The 19,278-nt window shown below is 43.1% G+C and overlaps 2 protein-coding genes across 2 annotated transcripts; one reads left to right on the forward strand and one right to left on the reverse strand.

Annotated features, from left to right (window-relative positions):
- Window positions 1-584: 584 nt before the first annotated feature.
- On the forward strand, window positions 585-5,277 carry MELLADRAFT_47871 (uncharacterized protein; the record flags this gene model as incomplete). The annotated part of the gene is made up of 8 exons (XM_007408361.1): window positions 585-1,615; window positions 1,691-3,183; window positions 3,251-3,287; window positions 3,369-3,433; window positions 3,501-3,715; window positions 3,792-4,538; window positions 4,624-4,865; window positions 4,937-5,277. The coding sequence occupies 8 exons, from the start codon at window positions 585-587 to the stop codon at window positions 5,070-5,072; spliced, it is 3,966 nt and encodes a 1,321-aa protein (XP_007408423.1).
- Window positions 5,278-5,665: 388 nt separating this feature from the next.
- Window positions 5,666-6,767, reverse strand: MELLADRAFT_74571 (uncharacterized protein; the record flags this gene model as incomplete). The annotated part of the gene is made up of 4 exons (XM_007408446.1): window positions 5,666-6,094; window positions 6,180-6,404; window positions 6,492-6,618; window positions 6,737-6,767. 3 exons carry the CDS (start codon window positions 6,594-6,596, stop codon window positions 5,894-5,896), a joined length of 531 nt encoding a protein of 176 aa, XP_007408508.1.
- Between the last annotated feature and the right edge of the window lie 12,511 nt (window positions 6,768-19,278).

Raw genomic sequence — 19,278 nt, forward strand, 5'->3', positions numbered from 1 at the left:
AAACGTCAGGACGTCATCCAAGTCGAGTCACTGAAAGGAGAAGAAGACGAGGTAAGACGGAGATAGGATCAAGCATGACCGCCGAGGACTCAACTGGAGATGGAGGGATGTTTTGTAATGGGACTCAATGTGAAGAATGGTTGAGATATGGATATCTTTTAATTTCGATTGGAATGGTCTTGATGGGTGGATGTGTTGAGATGCTGAGGTTGATTAGATTGGGATTCATGAATGAACAATTTCAAAGAAAAGCACTCGATCGTCGACTTGGTATCAAGTTAACCATCAACATTCTTATCATCATCACTCAATCATATCTCTTCTTCACTATCAATCTTCGCGATCGAAACATCTTGGATCTCATTGATGGTCTACTTCTTCTTTTGGCTTTCAGTCTGGCTATCCCGCTTCAATATTTATCTCATACTCGTACTCAGCGGTCATCTTCAGAACTATTGTTCTCCTACCTGGCTGTCCTGCTTATTTCATTGGCTGAACCACCCTTCAATCTCGTATCAAACGCCACTCATTCAACTCATGAGATCGCCTTTGGCCTACGCTTTCTCGGTGTTTTGAGTATTTTCATGGTCGAATACGCTGGACCGCCTAGACCCACGGCTGGCAAAATTCGTCTTCCCACTGCAGATGCTGAAGATTTAGTCTTTGACGATGACGAATGTCCAATCGTATACGCGAATATCTTCTCGCGACTTACCTTTGGTTGGATCACACCTTTGATGCGTCTTGGGAAACGACAATACCTCACGGAGGCCGACCTTTGGCGCTTGCCTCGATCTGATCAAGCCGAAGTTCTTGGTCAGCGCTTGGCGAAGCATTGGCATACCCAACTTGATTCCAGGAAGCCATCACTCCTCATTGCCGCTGCACGTGCCTATGGCCTACCTTACATCACGGCCGCAGTGTTCAAACTCACACAGGATGTCCTACAGTTTGCTCAACCACAACTTCTTCAACGACTTCTCTCTTTTGTCGACTCTTACCGCTCTGGCAATACCCACGAACCTGCCTCGACTGGCTATCTAATTGCTCTCAGCATGTTTGCATGTGGGCTTGTCCAGACTGTGCTACTGCATCAATACTTCCAACGCGTCTTTGTGACTGGGATGAGGGTACGAAGTGGCTTAATCGGTGCGGTGTACGCCAAGGCGCTTGTCCTCTCTACGTCCGCTGGAGGTGGACGAGCGACGGGTGATATTGTCAACTTGATGTCCACGGACGTGAGCAAGGTTCAAGATTGCTGTTCAAATGGTCTCATCATATTTTCAGGACTTTTTCAACTCGTCTTGGCCTTCGCCAGCTTGTATCAAATGCTTGGTTGGCCAATGTTAGGCGGTATTGCGGTCATATTCTTGAGTATGCCTTTGAATACTATATTGATTCGGATTCAAACCAAACTTCAGAAACAACAAATGTCCAACAAGGATCGCCGCACTCGTCTTATGAGTGAGATTCTCAATAACATGCGTTCTATCAAGCTATACGTCTGGGAGTCAGCTTTCTCTAGGAAGATGTACGAGATTAGAAACAATCTCGAGCTAGTGCTTTTGCAGCGTACAGGTTACATGATCAGCGCGACTACTACTCTATGGAGCTTGTACGTTTAATTTTGTTACCTCTGCACTTGAGAGGAAGACGTCTATCAACTCATGCCATGTCTCGTCGTCAATAGTATCCCCTTTCTCGTCGCTTTTGCAGCCTTCAGTCTTTTCGCACTTACCAGCTCAGCACCTCTTACCCCAGCATTAGTCTTCCCGGCTATCTCTCTATTTCAGCTCCTTCAATTCCCGCTTGCTGTTTTACCCATGGTCATCAATCAAGCAGTACAAGCTTACGTGTCTCTGGGTCGGCTTCATGAATTCCTGACGAGTCCTGAACTTCAAACCGAGGCAATTCTCCGGAAACCCGTCTCTGAGGATTCACCGGCTATCATTATCGAGAATGCCGACTTTGCATGGTCGCCTTCTTCGTCTGAAATTACACTCAGTCAGATCTCAATGTCTGTTCCACGCACCTCATTGGTAGCTGTCGTCGGGCGTGTGGGTTCAGGAAAATCTTCTTTACTGGCTGGCCTATTAGGTGAGATGACCAAACGAACCGGCAAGATTGAGATCTCAGGCAGTATCGCCTACGCAGCTCAAGCACCTTGGCTACTATCCGCCACTATACGTGAAAATATCTTGTTTGGCGCACGCTATAATGAAGAAGCCTATCAACGCGTCATACATGCATGTGCACTTGTCGATGATCTTGCTATGTTAGCCGATGCCGATGAGACAGAGGTTGGAGAACGTGGTATCAGCTTGTCCGGTGGTCAGAAAGCTCGAATCTCGCTTGCTCGAGCAGTATATGCACGCGCGGACATCTATTTACTCGACGATCCCCTCAGCAGTGTTGATGCTCATGTTGCTCAACATTTATTCGAGCACGTCATTGGTCCCAATGGGTTGTTAGCCGGAAAGACTCGAGTACTTTGTACCAACGCCATTCAATTCTGTCAAGATGCCGATGAGTTACTCCTACTTCGAGACAATCGCATAGTCGAGCGAGGCTCTTATGACGCGGTCCTCAAGCTCGATGGTGAATTGAAGAAACTTATCAAAGATTTTGGAAAATCCAGCACTGTGGACAAAAGCCAAGACACTGAAGAGCCTTCTTCAACTGGATCTAGTTCTACAGCTACATCCTCTCTTCAGCTTGAAGATTCAAAGGTCAAAGAAGGTTTCCAAAGGCGTGCCTCGATCGTTCCAACGGCGGAACGAAAACGTGAGGCACTGAGAGCCTTGAGAGATGGTACTGGATCTAAGAAGATTCGTGAACAGCAAGCTACTGGATCCGTCAAAACGAGTGTTTATCGTCAATACATGCGTGCTAATGGTATCACTCCTATTTCGATATACCTACTTTCGATTGTGATTCAACCGGTATTCCAAATGTTAACATCATTGTGGCTCAAGTATTGGAGTACTGCAAACGTCAAAGTAGGTGAAATGAGGCACATAGGCTATTATCTCGGGGTGTATGCTTTACTCGGTACCTCGACCAGTCTCTTAGCCTTCATCAACGGGATCACCTTATACGCCTTTTGTGTGATTCGAAGTTCAAAGAAGATGCATGATGGGATGTTTGAGTGCGTGATGAGAGCTCCGATGTCATTCTTTGATAGTAAGTTTTGGTTTATTGTGATCTTGACCTGTTCTTGGAAGCTGATTACGCTCATTGCGGCTGGCAGCTACGCCTGTCGGTACAATTTTGAATCGGTTTTCAAGGTGAGTAGTCAGTTTCCTCTCATGTGTGTAATAACACCAAATTGATTCATTTTTTGTGTAACGTACTTATTCATCTTACAGAGATATTTTTGTGATCGATGAAGTCCTGGCAAGGGTACTTGGTGGATTTTTCCGCACAGTTGCAGGTATGTGTACTAAAACTGATCATACCCTAGTCATTCAAACTTGCACTGACTAATATCAACAACTCAGGCGTGGTTACGGTGGTAGCGGTGGTCTCTTGGACTGTGCCACCGTTTTTGTTCATCTGTATCCCACTACTATTGATCTACAAACAGATCCAATCTTATTATCTTGCCACCTCGCGTGAGCTCAAAAGGATTGACGCCGTTACCAAATCACCAATTTTCGCAATGTTTGGCGAAACCTTGAACGGTTTGGCTACTATTCGTGCTTTTGGTCACCAGGTCAGTGATACCAATAATCTAGCTATCAACTGTGAAGGTCTAAGCCAGAATTGAAGCTGATCAAGGATGAAAGCAGAATCGATTTGTTAGTGAGAACGATGGTCGATTGGACCGAAACCAAGAAGCATATTTTGGTTCAATTGTATCCAACAGGTGGCTTGCTGTTCGGTTAGAGTTGATCGGAAGTCTAATGATCGTTTCTGCTGCTGCATTAGCAGTCAGTGGGGTCATTGCGAACGCCAACGGATTAGATAGTGGGATGGTAGGAATCTTGATGTCATATGCACTTTCGATTACCCAGTCTCTTAATTGGTTAGTCAGAAGTGCGACAGAAGTGGAAACGAATATCGTCTCGTGTGAACGTGTACTTGAGTATTCCAAAATCGCGCCTGAAGGTTTGAATGAGAAGAATCAAAACTTAGAACCTGAACCTGAATGGCCTAGTCGTGGGGAAATCTGCTTTGAAAATGTGGAAGCACGTTATAGACCTGAGTTAGACTTGGTTTTGAAGGGTGTAAGTTTTACAGCCAAAGCTGGCGAGAAAGTCGGTATTTGTGGTCGAACGGGTGCTGGGAAATCAACTATCACGCTATCACTCTTTAGGTTGATCGAACTCGCTAGTGGACGGATCACGATTGATGGGGTCGATATCAGTACGCTTAGTTTAAGTGGACTAAGGAGTCGAATGTCGATCATACCACAAGACTCTCAGTGTTTTGAAGGCACTCTACGTGAGAATTTGGATCCATCTGGGATCGTATCTGATGAAAAGCTATGGCAAGTACTAGAATCTGCTCGGCTCAAAACACACGTTCAAACCATGGTTCGTAATCGTTCTTTTCATTGATCACCCTGACACCATCTACCACGATATCTTCTGACGTTTTTTCACTTGTTGTGATTATTAGCAAGGTGGATTGGATGCCCGAGTAGACGAAGGAGGTACTAATCTAAGTCACGGACAACGTCAACTAATGTGTCTAGCAAGAGCAATGGTTGGAAAAGGAAGTGGCGAGAGTGGAGTAGCAAAAGTGGTGGTGATGGATGAGGCTACTAGTGCAGTTGATGGACATACTGATGGGGAGGTTCAGGAAGTGATCAGAGAGTGTTTTGGAAATAGTACATTGGTGGTGATCGCGCATCGAATCAAGTAAGCCGGAAACAACCAAGTCTCTTTCTTTGACAGCTCATCTGATCTGATCAATTTGCTTTTTTCAATAGTACGATTATGGATTGTGATCGAGTGATTGTTTTAGGTAATGGAAAGGTTATTGAGAATGGATCACCTACTGAATTATTAAAAGATCGAGAAGGTGCATTTTATGGACTTTGTTCACAAGCTGGAATATCAGTTTGAAAATCGTTCAGTTTTGATCTATTTTGAAGCATGTTGAAGAAGAAAAGTTTTGTAGTGTAGTGAGTACAATTGGTCATTTTGTTTTACATTGTTGTTTTTGTGTTAATTTACAAGTAGAGATTAGTAGGAAATATGTTGTTATGATCAATTTACGTGGTTTGAATGAATTGTTGACGAGATGCAAAAGAATCTTTAGTTTGTATTTTTGCTTGGCGTCAGAACGTGGGATGGTGAATAAATTTTCGGATTTCGATTGCTTTGATGGTTGGTCATAACACAAAATTGGCAAAAGGTCGAGTGATTTTTGATGTACGATCTCGCGAAAAAGCCCCATACCGCGTGACACAGGGGGACTGAAAGGTCTAGTCATGATCATGAATTGTGATGGTTCACACCACATCGTGTCAAGACTGGTAAGGAATCTGTAAGCTGAGGTGACCGTGTAACCCATCACTCAGCGATATCATCAATGTGATGCGCAATAGTGGACTGCTTTGTTTGACTCAAACGAGCTCGGTATGTCCGTTAAATTGGTAGGTTCCTTGACAGTAGACAGCTCCGAGATTTGAATCACAAGAACCGCAAGCTTCAGGAAAGAGGAAGCCCGAAACAATTCAGAGGGCTATGGCTGATTGTCTGACATAATTGTCCAAGGGTGAAGGGAAAGATTCGCAATACAGAGGCACTAGGACAAACTTCAATGTAGATCCTAACAATCTCATGAGAATGCAGTAGAAGCCATGTTTGTAAAGGAGAAAGAAAAGAATGTAAAATCGAGAAAAGATCCGAGAACAAGGGGTGCAAACAACACAGGGGACGACTCAGGCGACTTGCGTACAGGCACCATTGGCTGCAGCGCAATAAGGGTTGTCACCCAGAGGGAAACTTGGGTTTGAATCGATTTGTAGGCTCGGGGTGCATCTGGCTTGCCCAGATGGAGTCCCCTTACCATTGGCGGGATAAATCCTGTTGTTAGGGCCAGCAATGTAGGCCACAACGCCTTGACCTGAACATATTTTCGACTGAAATGATAAGAACGTCGATTATCATCAGGTCAGATGTGAAATTCAAAAATAGCAATTCAACTTGAGATAACACAACACTTACCGTTACTTGGGGTGGAGGTTTCACACAGTCACCATTGGCCGCAGCGCAATAAGGGTTGGAACCAAGAGGGAAACTTGGGACTGCATCTATTTGTAGGTCCGGGTAGGTAGCAGTTCCAGTGCATCTGGCTTGCCCGGATGGAGACCCCTGACCATTGGCGGGATAAATCCTGTTGTTAGGGCCAGCAATGTAGGCCACAATGCTTGGACCTGAACATATTCTTGCCTGAAATGATAAGATAACATCGATGATTGTCAGGTCGGATGTGAAAGTCAAGAATAGCAAATCAACTTGAGATAGCATAACACTTACCGTTGTTTGGGCTGGAGGGTTGGCCCCGTGGACTTGAGCAATGAGGACAAGCACTACACCGACGGCCAGTGCACTCAAATTCATCGATCTGGATAAGGCTGACATGGTGTTTGATTCGAATAGTTGTCTGAGGATGAAATCAATCGGCAATGAAAGCAAGAGCAAGTGATAAACAAGGACTCAGTATGATGTTGTTAAACTCTCAGAAGCAACCTCAAAAATCTCAACGAAGAAAGAAAATTGACCTCAGAAGTGGTGAAAGGTAAGATTATTAAGAGATCGGGGTGATATCAGAAGTGCGACGGGGTGAAGAAGTGGCAGTGATGAAACCAAAGGGCAACTGAAGCCTGGTCTTTTATAGAGATACATACTCTGGTGATTATGATATACTCGTCAAACCAGGATCTCACTCTCACATGTGCTGTGCTGCGTGCATCATCATTTAGAGCATCTCCACCGGGCCGTGTAAAACAACCAATACAGGGTGTATCCACGTTGTGTGGGAAAAGATACGAGCCACCGCACCGCGTAAAGAGGCTGTATGGGTTACGCAACGTCCAAATCTTGGCCGGGATAGTATAAATTTGTTCGTTGCACAAACACCCAAACATCACCGCAAATGGAAGACCCGTACGACCTTTCTGTCACTTTGGTAAAGTTAGATCATACTATCTTTGGTTCACCGCACCGATATCACTCGATCGACTTCCTCTTCACACATCCTGGTGTTTCCCGATCACAATCAATCAACTTTCGACAACTTTCGATCCAGTTTGACTCTGTGTTAATGATTGTGCAAGGTAACCAATGCTTTGAAGGACTGATGCACATACCTCATGTGATCCAAAAGCATAGGATATGCTCTCTTTTGGGTGTGGATGCTCTTCAGTGCACGGGTATTCAGCTTTTTTGGCAAAACTTGTTCGATTTCGCCCAACCAATCACTCATTATACCTACCTCCACCTCATCAATGTCACTATTTGGTACATAGGTTCGTGTTTTCTGCTTTCCTCCTGTCTATAAAACATGAGGTTCAATTGTATTCGCCCTTCCTCACCTTCCTTTCATTCCTTCCATTCCATTCATATTTACCAAATTCTTATTGTCTCTGTCAATATCTTTAGCGCTTGATTCCTTCTACGACAATCCTTCCACACTATATCCTTGCTATTTCAACTCTTGGCCGCCTATTTACCTTGCTACTTACTTTCTTATAACGTCTCTCTTGAAGATGTCGATGTGGTGGAAACACGGCAACTGGGAAGTCAATCATGCGTCTGAGTGTAAGTCTTCATCTTGATCATATTTATGTGGTCTTTATCGCTGATGTTGTTTCTCTATTAGTTATCGACCATCATCAACAGGAACCGGTTCAGCCAAACCCTGCCGCAATGGGACCTCCAAAGCGTCCTCCTTTCCATGAAGAAGGTATGTAACTTAACTTATTCTGTTTTTGTTGTCGCCGCCTTGACCAACTTTAATCAACACTTTCCTCGCTTTCCATGGCCTGTGATTGATAATAGGTCCTCACCCTTATTTGTACTCGCCACCACGCACTCCTCAGGCTCAATGTAATACCCCATCTCAATGGTATCCCTCTAACGCATCAACTCAACCTGCCCAACCACCTCCAGCCCAACCGCCTTTGTCTCTTGCGTCATCGACACATTCTGTTTCATCCACGACTCCTTCTTTAGCTTCTTCTCAATCTCAACGTTCTAGCACCAAGCGTAAAGCTCCTGCCCGAAAAACCAAAGCTCCTACCAATTCTCAATCTACAAACCAAATTGCTCTTACCCCAGGCCTTGATGACGATACCTCCGGTGGCCGCGGCAGTTCCTACCACCCAGACGAAGATCTCCAGCTTTGCCGCTCATGGTTGAATATTTCTCAAGATAGCTTGGTAGGCAATGGTCAAACTTACAGCTCATTGTGGAAGCGAATCGCTGCCGACTTCAAACACTGGCGGCTACTTGAACCCGCCATCATCAAGGATCCTACCCTTTTTGTTGAAAGATCTGAAGAGTCTCTAGGTGGTCGATGGCGTGCAATCAATAAAGCTGTCAACAAATTTGTTGGCTATCTCTCCAAGACAAGGAATTTTCACGGCAGTGGCAAATCAGCTGACGATATCAATGCCGATGCCCATCAGATGTACTTCGAACGTGAGCGTAGTGTATTCAAGCTGGTGCGATGTCATGGTATCTTATCAAGTGCCCCTAAGTGGACCGATTACAACGTTGACCTCGCCAGACGTAGTAATCCTAAACCTTCAGCTTCTTCATCTGCCATCTCCATCCGATCAACCCCTGCTCCAACCGACAACTCGGACATTGAGGTAATCTCATCTGAATTTCATGATCGTCCTATGGGAAATAAATTAGCAAAGAAATCAAGGACTCAAGATGTGATTTTGTCTCAGATGGCTGATAATGTCAAGGTTATGGCAGAGGCTACTACAGCTATTGCCTCGCACTCTAGAGTTCAGAGTGAGGCAGTAGACTTTCTTACCGATGATTTAGTGCTCAAAACCAATACTGACTCGATGCAAGGTGAAGTTAAGATGTTTTATGAATTGAGGAAGAAAGAAATTGTAAAGAAGCGTATGGCTTTGATGAAGACCACTGCAGCGATAGAATAGTGTTTTTTACATTTTTTCCTTTATACTTTTTCTTCCTGTTGTTTGTACCTCTTCTCGTCTTGTCTGATTGTTTTGAGTATTGAGACCGACTGTCTGTTTAACACCAAAAAAATTACATTTCTTTGTAACTAATGTACTATCTTTGCATGTGAATAATTGAACAAACTGTTTAACTTTAACCATCTGAGCCTCAAGTTAATTCTCTTTACAACCAAGATCAAAGCAAGTAACACGAAAAAGAAAACAACTAATGAAAAGTTATGCCGGAGCTGCCCCACGTAAATTCCAGAGATGCTCGATCAGGTCATTCTGAAGTTGAAAGTGAGTTTGATGATTCTCCATTTGACATTGAACATTCAGATATCGCTGATAAGGTGTCATATCATTGTGTGGATGTAGAACTTCCGCGATCGGAACTAAAGGGATGACCTTGCGAAGGCCTCCATCTCTCTCGTCCTCTACTACCATGTTATTAAGTATTACACATGCTAGCATTATTGATTTCAATTTTTTTGCGCTCCACAAACGGGCGGGTCCAGCTACAATTGCAAACCGTCCTTGAAGAATTCCAAAAGAACATTCAAAGTCCTTGCGAATCTCTTCTTGCTTTTGTGCAAAATACTTCAATCAACAAACAAATAATTAGTATCGTAACCAGAATTACTTTGTGAAGAAACCAAGTGAACATACAATTTTCTTCAGTTCTTGTGGCCTTGCAATCGATTGAACTATAGTTGCCCATTTAGGATAAATGCCGTCTGCAAGGTAGTATCCCTTGTCATATTGATGACCATTGATTTCAAAATTACACTCCGGCGCCTCACCTCGGCAAAGACGTTCGAATAATGGAGAATGATTGAGTACGTTCAGATCGTTGAGAGTTCCAGGAATTCCAAAAAAAGCATGCCAGATCCAACGGTCCTTAGAAGCCACTGCTTCCAAAACTATAGTGGGACCTTCTTCTTTGCCTTTGAATTGCCCACTATGCGCTTTTGGGCAATTTTTCCAACGCCAATGCATACAATCAAGTGATCCCAACATTCCAGGGAAACCACGCTCAGCGTTCTCCTGAAGAAGTCTTGCGGTGTCTTCCCGGTTTGGCTCTCAGAGATATTCTTTTCCAAAACAAGAGACAACCGCCTCACAAAATCGTAACATACTCTCGATAGAAGTTGACTCTGCCAGACGTAGATTTTCGTCGTTCATGTCGCCGGGGGTTCCGTAGGCAAGCATCCTTATTGCTGCCGTGCATTTTTGTAGAGGTGAGAGTCCGAGCCTACGACAGGCATCTTGTTTTTGCACAAAATACTGGTCCTCTTGAGTTACTCCTTCAACAACTCGCATAAATAAATTCCGACCCATGCGAAATCAACGACGAAACAGTTCCTCATGATAACGAGGGTTATCAGAGAAGTAATCATTGTAAAGTTCTATGTGAGCTTCCTCCCGATTTCTTAATATGTTCGGGCGTTTGCCCTTCTTGGAGCCACCACCTCGGCGCTTTTGATTACCACCCGATGTGATGAGGTGACGAGCAACGTCCGTAGTAACTTGAGCTGCATTCATGATTACACGTAATCGATCGTTGGTTTGTCCACACATAGTCAAGAGGTTGTTCAACGATAAAGGGTGTTGATCAGGTGGCTCAGCCATCTTATGATGATAATGGACCAAAAATCTAATCAAAGCGGTTTTGATCAAATTGCATTTCTTCATCACAATCCGATCATATCACCCATCAGGGTGAAGATCACCTATCACCCTGATGTCATAGCCGGATGAATATGACACAGGAATATCTCTCGCGTGGCTCAATCGGTAATTGGTCGTTTTCACTTACACGGCCGCGGTTTTGTCAAACACCGCGTAAAATGTTTGTACAGGTCAAGACCTGTCGAACTGTCATTGTATAGACGGTGTTTATTCACGCCGTGGGTGGAGATGCTCTTATAGAACACAAAGAATTGTACGTCAAGATCTTGCAGGTGAGCTTTCTCTCACCGATGCCTTCTATGGATGTACTCCCCCAGAAATTCACTTGAAATGTCAACTCAGATGAGGATGATCGAGTTTCATAACTTCCGGACAGTAGCTGTATCAGTCTTCACGCAAGACAACGTGAAACGACCGTGATTTTTTATCGCGATTTTTGTTGGATCAATCATTGCAAGGCGGCCATACATGACTTCTGACATGCAATTTGGAAATCGTTCTCTGGGAGAAGAAGCGCACACGTACTAAGTGAGCCCTGGCGTTAATTATGTATCCCCAAGACTTACTAGAGTGACGCACCGATAAGCTGATGGTGGACGTTTGTGCGAAATATGAATTGACTCTTTGGATCGCGAGTTTCCAGGATTTGAAAACCGGAGTTCTTCTATTTTAATCATTGCCCATTCCAGGACCCCGGAAAGCTCCTGGAGAACCATCCGTCCTGGAGGGGTTTTCGGATACCAGTGTTTTGTGAAGTCATGTAACACAGTACCAGATTTGTGACAGGTGCAAAAGATGCGCCTCAACAAGGGCTATCAGATGGTACACATGTCTGACTCTGAACATGACTGGTGGCTTCGGAAATGTGTGATTTGTAACTTTTGCCCCCCCAGGCCGGCAAAAATCCATACCGGGTCAGGCCAGGTACTTACATACAGATATCTCGGTAATTACACGTGGTACATAAGCAAAAGTATATGTAATTGAGAGCCCTGATTAAGGCGGTTCTCCTGCCACCAAGAGATCCATGTTAAACCATGTCTCCTCGATGCAAATGGTGAAAGTGTGAGGGTCGGGGCCGGAATGGATCCAGGACGGATTGTTCTCCAGAAGCTTTCCGGGGTCCTCCCATTCCCCATCCCCTAATTTGGGGAAGGGGATCACTCCCCGTCCCCTAGCTTGGGGAGGGGGGACGATTTGGGTATTTTCAGGGATTAGCATATTTTCACAAATAAAAAAACAAACAATCAGACCACAAAAGACAGAGAATTTGAAAAAAGATGACCCGAGGTATCTGAACTGATCACATCCATCTTTCAAATGAAGGTTGTGATCAGGTGATGACAGCATTTTTTTGTCTCAAAAACTCTTCTGAAACTATCAAAAACAATTGATAGTTTCATCTGACAGTGAATTTCTTTCTCTCAAAAAAAAAACTCAAGTGCCAAAATCAATCAATAGTTTCATCAATCGATTTGTTCAGCTTTTATGAGACAAAACAGGCATTTGATTACATCGTGTGACATGAGCAACATGATGAATAAATCACAACTTAAGGAAAACACAATCCAAGTAGTGATGTACAAAACAAATCAGGCCTTTCATTCCATTGTGTGACAATGAGCATAAAGAAAAGCAACATAAGTTTAAAATCATATTCAAAACAATAATAAATCAGGCCTTTCATTCCATCGAGTGATAAGGGGCATAATGAAAAGGATCATAAGTTGGAAATTTTGGAGTACATATTCAAAAGAGTTATCAGACATGTATATCTTGAGACATGCAATAACCAGAGTGATGGTATAGTTTCTTGGTTACAGTAGCATCAAAGGTTGCCACAGCTGCCTTACGGATTGGTTCCTTAGGGTTTCTGGTGTGAGACAACATTTGCGACCTACGAAGGCGATATTTCAGAACATTGAATCCTAATTCAATAGGATTCAACTTGGGACAGTAAGCTGGTAGATATTGAAGGAGAACACCTATGAAACAGTTTGTTAGTGAAAGTTATACAGAGATAGAAAAGAAAACAAAACACTAACCTCTTCTGTCACATAGCTCATGAATGCAGCCACCGTGATGGATCGATGTGTTATCCAGGACAAGGATATGGGAGCTGGGTATTGTTTCATCCGCGGAAGCTGACACATTGAGAGGTTAGTCCAGCGTTTTATGTAGCACAAGGAGGTGAGTTATGAGCGGCTTACCAAATTGTACTCAAGAAATTGTTCAAAACATTTCCTTTTGACAGAGCCCTCTACCACAGATAGAGCCAGTATTCCGGGGTAACTAATTGCCGGGAGAAGGGAGAAGCAACTCCGAAAGATTTTGGGAACACTACAACTTGTTTGCGTGCTGATTTTTGCTCGCTGTGTCGCACTCGTAGGAGATCACCTCCACAGATTGCACTTTTGTCTTTCCAGATCAAATCTCAGAATCATATCAAAGTAGAAAAAAAAGAGAATGAATGAATGTAGACATTGAGATAGATTGGTAATCTACCCACCAGTAAATACCATAAAATGAGCCGGATTGTTCATGTTATCTTGCATCCATTGGAGTTTAGCCCAGATGTTCTTCCGCACGTTGTTCATGGCAGCTTTCTTCAAACTAATAAGTAGGCGAGATTGCGGCTCGAGTTGAATTGTACTTTTTGAGGACATCTTTCCGTGTGCATTATAAAGTTTTTCCCGCACCTTGTCCAAGAAAAGTGAAGGATGTTTGTCAATGATGCCTTCCATGAATTGTCGATCGATGTTGTTCAACACTCGGCGTTGACCCCTTTGCTGATAGAGATCAGGATCATGTATGACGGCTCAAGTTTGCCGGTAAAGATCCATCCATTGCCAAAATGACCGTTCAGAGATAGGCTTTTTGAGCCGTTGTCAAATGATTGACTTTGGAAGTCCACGTAGTCGCCAAATCACCGCCAGGACCTTGATGTCCGCCAAATAGTAACGATACGGCATGAGAAGAGAAACGGCAGAGAATCGAAGGAAGAATCAATGTGACGGTGGACAAGGAGGGGGTTGAGTCAAGTTTGTCCAGGTTGGAGAAACTGGGAACCTGTAATTTTCCGGTTTCCGGGACCGGAGTTTGATTTGGGTCAGCTGCGCAGCAGACTGCGGCCAAATTTGGCCTCACTTCTCTTCTCTTGTGCGGTTGACCCGGTCATCCTTTTTAGCAAAACAAGACTTAGTTATGTTGTAGAAACGAACTGAAACAAGAAGTTTGAATGTTGAATTTCCAATGGCATATCTGGATTGCCATTAATGTCAGGAGTCCAACAGTATCCTTGGCTCCCAAATTCAGTGAGTTTTGTGGCTCGGCCTCAAGTTGGCAGAGTAATACTCGCTGGTCCGAGATGCTACTGTAACCAAGAAACTATACCATCACTCTGGTTATTGCATGTCTCAAGATATACATGTCTGATAACTCTTTTGAATATGTACTCCAAAATTTCCAACTTATGATCCTTTTCATTATGCCCCTTATCACTCGATGGAATGAAAGGCCTGATTTATTATTGTTTTGAATATGATTTTAAACTTATGTTGCTTTTCTTTATGCTCATTGTCACACAATGGAATGAAAGGCCTGATTTGTTTTGTACATCGCTACTTGGATTGTGTTTTCCTTAAGTTGTGATTTATTCATCATGTTGCTCATGTCACACGATGTAATCAAATGCCTGTTTTGTCTCATAAAAGCTGAACAAATCGATTGATGAAACTATTGATTGATTTTGGCACTTGAGTTTTTTTTTTGAGAGAAAGAAATTCACTGTCAGATGAAACTATCAATTGTTTTTGATAGTTTCAGAAGAGTTTTTGAGACAAAAAAATGCTGTCATCACCTGATCACAACCTTCATTTGAAAGATGGATGTGATCAGTTCAGATACCTCGGGTCATCTTTTTGAGTTTCTCTTTGAGTTTCTGATCTCGAAACTGTTGTGCTAATCAACAAGTGTTGTCCACATAAATAAAGATTTGATTTCTCAACTGCTGAGGACATGTATTTGTAGTTACAACTATGTTTTGATATCGGACAATAGAAAAAATTAAGGGAAAACTGTAACCGCGTAAGAGCAAGTGAATGCAAAACAAGTTTGATGCTGATATGATATTGAAATGGAGGAGATCATCTGCCCAATTGATTTGCTTTTCTATCTTGGATGCAACACTTTTTGTATTTTCGAGCATTTCTGTAGAGGGTATTGATGGCAATCTTGTTGAGCCCTTTCACAGCAAGGTCTTCAGCAGGCAGGTCTTTGTTGTTGATGTGTCTGAAATCGCTCACTCCCGCGTCTCTGAAAAGCTGCCTGGTAGAAGTATGTAAGTCGGGAGGCAAGGAACAGTAGTCTAGGAACCCGTCGATGCCATCTGGTCCAGAAGGGTTGTAAACAATGGGAGGGGACAATGAGGGCAGAGCAAAGGTGTTTGCTTGTTCAGTTTAGTTACAAGGTTCTGGCTCAGGGCAATTAGGATCATGAGCAGCTGAGGTTGACTTTTGGGGAGACCGAATGGCGTTGACAACGCCAACAAACAGACTTGTGATTGATGCCGCATTGAAGGGTTGTCCAATCCAAGCAGGGTTGTCATTAGAACCTTTCTTCTTTTTTTTGATCAAGTCATATTTCGTATGAGCGGGGGGATGATGAAAATCTACCTCGTCATTATTCTGAAAAATACAGACATTAGTTTCTGTGAACCAAAGACAGTGATCACACAAAGAAAGAACTCACTCAGTGTTTGGCCCACTCCTGGGCTTTGTCTGCGGTCAGCGCAAAATATCAAGTTGAATCTGTTGGATCAATGATTGGGGCATAGTCGTCATTGTAATTAACATCTAGCTTGTGTTCTTTCACCAGTTTGGCTGCCCAAGCATTTTCCGGAGACATAGCCTTCTCAGAGGTTATGGTTGAATCCAAATCATAATAGCCCTCTTTGGCCTGATGGTTCAAAGATTATCAGGTACATACCATGTTGTTTCACAAGGTATTTTCACTTACAATTTCGGACCCGAAGTCATTGGAGCCAGAACCATGGTCTTCCTTCTTCTTAGGCGGCTTTTGTTTTCGTTTTTCAGCTAATTTTTTCTCCGCCAACACTGTGGTGACTTCAACTTGGGCTGCCTGGAAAGGGAGGTGAAATCAGCTTGTGTATTGAGATGAGATCAAAGACATCACTGACTTGTTTGAGCTGTTCCTTGACTTTGTTTGGATGAAGTGCTACATAGACAATTCCGGCTTCTTTTTTGGAATAGTGGCCACGCGCATCTTCAACCCAGGTCTGAACGTTGTCGGCCGTTAACAATTTGCAAGTCGTGTTTGTTCCTTTGGGAAAGGTTTGAGTTTTGTTAATGTAGGCGGTCCACTTTCCGGCATCCTTGACAATGAATTTCTTGATCAACACCTTCATAGATTTTCCTGTATTGTTGTTGATTGCCGCTTCAGCGCATGCAGCCTTCAGTTTGTCCAAGTCAAACTGAGTTGAGGTCCAGCTAACTGGACAACGTGTGCCCTTATAAAGTGCAAAGCTCAACTTTTGCTCCTTGTCGGGTACAAAGAATTCACAATCAAGGTAAAAAAACAAAGTCTTGCCTTTTGTCTTTGTTGGCTTTGTGTGGTCCTGTTTCAGCTGATGTAGGCGATGTCTGTGAAATAAGAGTGTTATCAAAATCAAAAGTGACAGCCCGTTAATGGAAGATGCTGAAACAAAAGGATGAAGATATTCAAGCTTACCTGAAGCGGATCCAAAGACCAATCCAGAAAGATTGGGTTCATGTGTGAACCCATTAAGATCAATTTAGTTTTAGAAAAGTTTGATAATCACAATAATGTACTGTTGTGGTACAGTGTGGTATCCTGCAATTTTTTTTCCAGGCTGCACCGGGTTTGATTTGGGTCAGCTGCGCAGCAGACTGCGGCCAAATTTGGCCTCACTTCTCTTCTCTTGTGCGGTCGACCTGGTCATCCTTTTTAGCAAAGGTAGTGATTTATCCAACCGTGTGATACCGAGCTTGATCAGATCAATCCTTTTGGGACTCATGTTTCACACGACTATGTATTGGTCTTCAAGTGGTATCCCACATCTAAACGTCTGTAGACCTACCTCAAAGCATGCAACACTTCCTTTCCCATCTTACCCAGCAATTGGATGTTTGCACAAAATGGCAAAGTAACATATAATCACATAACAAATGAAGTATGAAGTGGCACTAAGTCCATACCCTGACCATAAAGGCACAAGGAAGCTAAACAACCAATTTATAACACCACCTTGAAGAACACAACAGATTTATTCTTATGTGCGCACGACTGGAGTGCACAGACAAGCAAAGCCATAGCCATTCTATTTGCCACATTGTGCATGGCAATGAGGGAGGCAAATAGAAACCACCCAGTGGAACACATGAATGGCAATTTTAATTTCAAAAAAATATTGCCAAAAAATGTATTCACCATCTTGTCCTTTTTTGCCAAAATGAATCTCATTGTTCAATTTACACTTCTTTGTCACACAAAATTGCTAACACCATGCTTGTCAAAGAACTAATGGCACAACTCCCCACTCTCTACCCTGATACTTATCGGACCATAACATTGAGCCAGCTTGTATCTTTTGCAAGCCTTTCAGCTGATTTTATGAAGCGTAATTATCAGGTTCACGTTATAAGCGTTGTGGAAGGGCCTCTGGACCTCTTAACGTGGTGCCTTGACCTGACTCAGCTGGCGGAGACGTGGAGTAGGCTTTGGCTTTTAACTTATAAGCACCTCCCCTCTTGCCTTGTCAACACCAAGATGATACACAACTACGGAATCCCTACAACTGATCAACCACAAAGTGATGTTCTTATCATTCCAGAAAACACATTTTACCCTCCCACCAGGCACTGTGAGAGAGACCGGCGAGAGGACCCCGGAAAGCGCTGAGTGATCATACCGATGAGTTGTCATACCGGCCCCAGCCCCACTTTGATTGGGGTTTTTCTTGAGTACAGGTAAGTTGAGACAATGTCTTGAGTTCCAAAAGATTCCCCTGACCTAGGGCTATTGATCACATATACTTCTTATTATGTACCATGTATAATACCCGAGATATACACATGTAGGTACCTGGCCGGACATGGTATGAATACTACATGAGCCTCGGGGAAAAAAGTTAGAAAACAGACATTTGCGCAGCCACCAGAAATGTTGGGAGTCTCAGATGTGTGACATCTGATAGCTTGTATATGTGCGCGTCTTATGCACATGTCAACAGTCCGATACCGTCCTAGACGGTGTCAGCCTAAGTCGTAAAAGTTGTCGAGCTCAGGTGCATGATTACTCACAAAATGTGTTTATGCTCGGAATAAGATGAGTAAACCATTGCACTTAGTTTTCAAATCTTCGTGGTAGATGAGTTGTGTCTAAGACGAGTATAATTTCTAACTGATCTGTGTTTGAAAAAACTAACAGATAGTTCTACCAAAGTGGATACCGTGAGGTAAACTGGCTTTGGGCGTGCTTGAGCAGTAGTTCAATAAAACTTGGTTTTATCAAAATGATAAAGTAGGTATAGAAGCGTTAGTCGAGTAGGCAGTACTACACGATCTTTAACGTTTCCGTAAGTCGGTGGAAGTTAGAAGTATGAAAGAGAAAAAGTGAGACAAAAACAAGAGTAAATGGATTTGAACGTAATTAAGACTCTAAAAAATATATTTAAAGATGTCTTCTTCAACAGTAACTATTGTTTTCGAGAAAAATCAGAAATAGAAGGGGTTCTAGTAGATGTAAGTTCTCTAAATTCTAACCGAGGTAAAAATTGGTAAAAGTGGTAACGGATGCCAATTTTCTCTTAGTGCTTTGAGAGGGCTCTTTTATATCTGGTTTCTGCTTGGTAGTGATTAGTCAAGGCTAGATTGGTTTCGAACTGATCTAGTTGTTGGGGTTTGTTGCTCCCTTGGTATTTTAACAATGTGAATTTGATTAAGGGTTAGTTTCTAGGGTCTTTTAGATGATATCATCATTTCTAAGACCCTTACTTTCCCTTTTCTCGTTTTTAATTGTTGTCTTTTTATAATTTGTACACTCTTGAAACTAGAGTGATAGAGTTGTGGGTTTTTAATGTTTTTATGCGTTATTTTGTCGATACGCTTGGGGTTCTGCTCTGCAGAACTCTCGCGGTTGACAGACGGTTTCACAAGGTGATGGTATCCAAAACCATTGTTTTGTTGGTATGATCACTCAGCGCCTTCCAGGGTCCTCCAGAGAGGCCATGCCCCTAGAGGCAAGACCTAAGCTATACCAATATATATTTGACATGGGAGGCACTAAAACTGTGAAATATTTCAACAGGTATTGTTGACGTAAGTCGTGGTCACAACTATTGGAACTCTTATCAGGCCAAGTCCCTATCTAGTATCAAGTGTTCCCAGATTGTC

Source organism: Melampsora larici-populina (genome assembly GCF_000204055.1).
Source record: "Melampsora larici-populina 98AG31 unplaced genomic scaffold MELLAscaffold_12, whole genome shotgun sequence".
Lineage (NCBI taxonomy): Eukaryota > Fungi > Basidiomycota > Pucciniomycetes > Pucciniales > Melampsoraceae > Melampsora > Melampsora laricis-populina.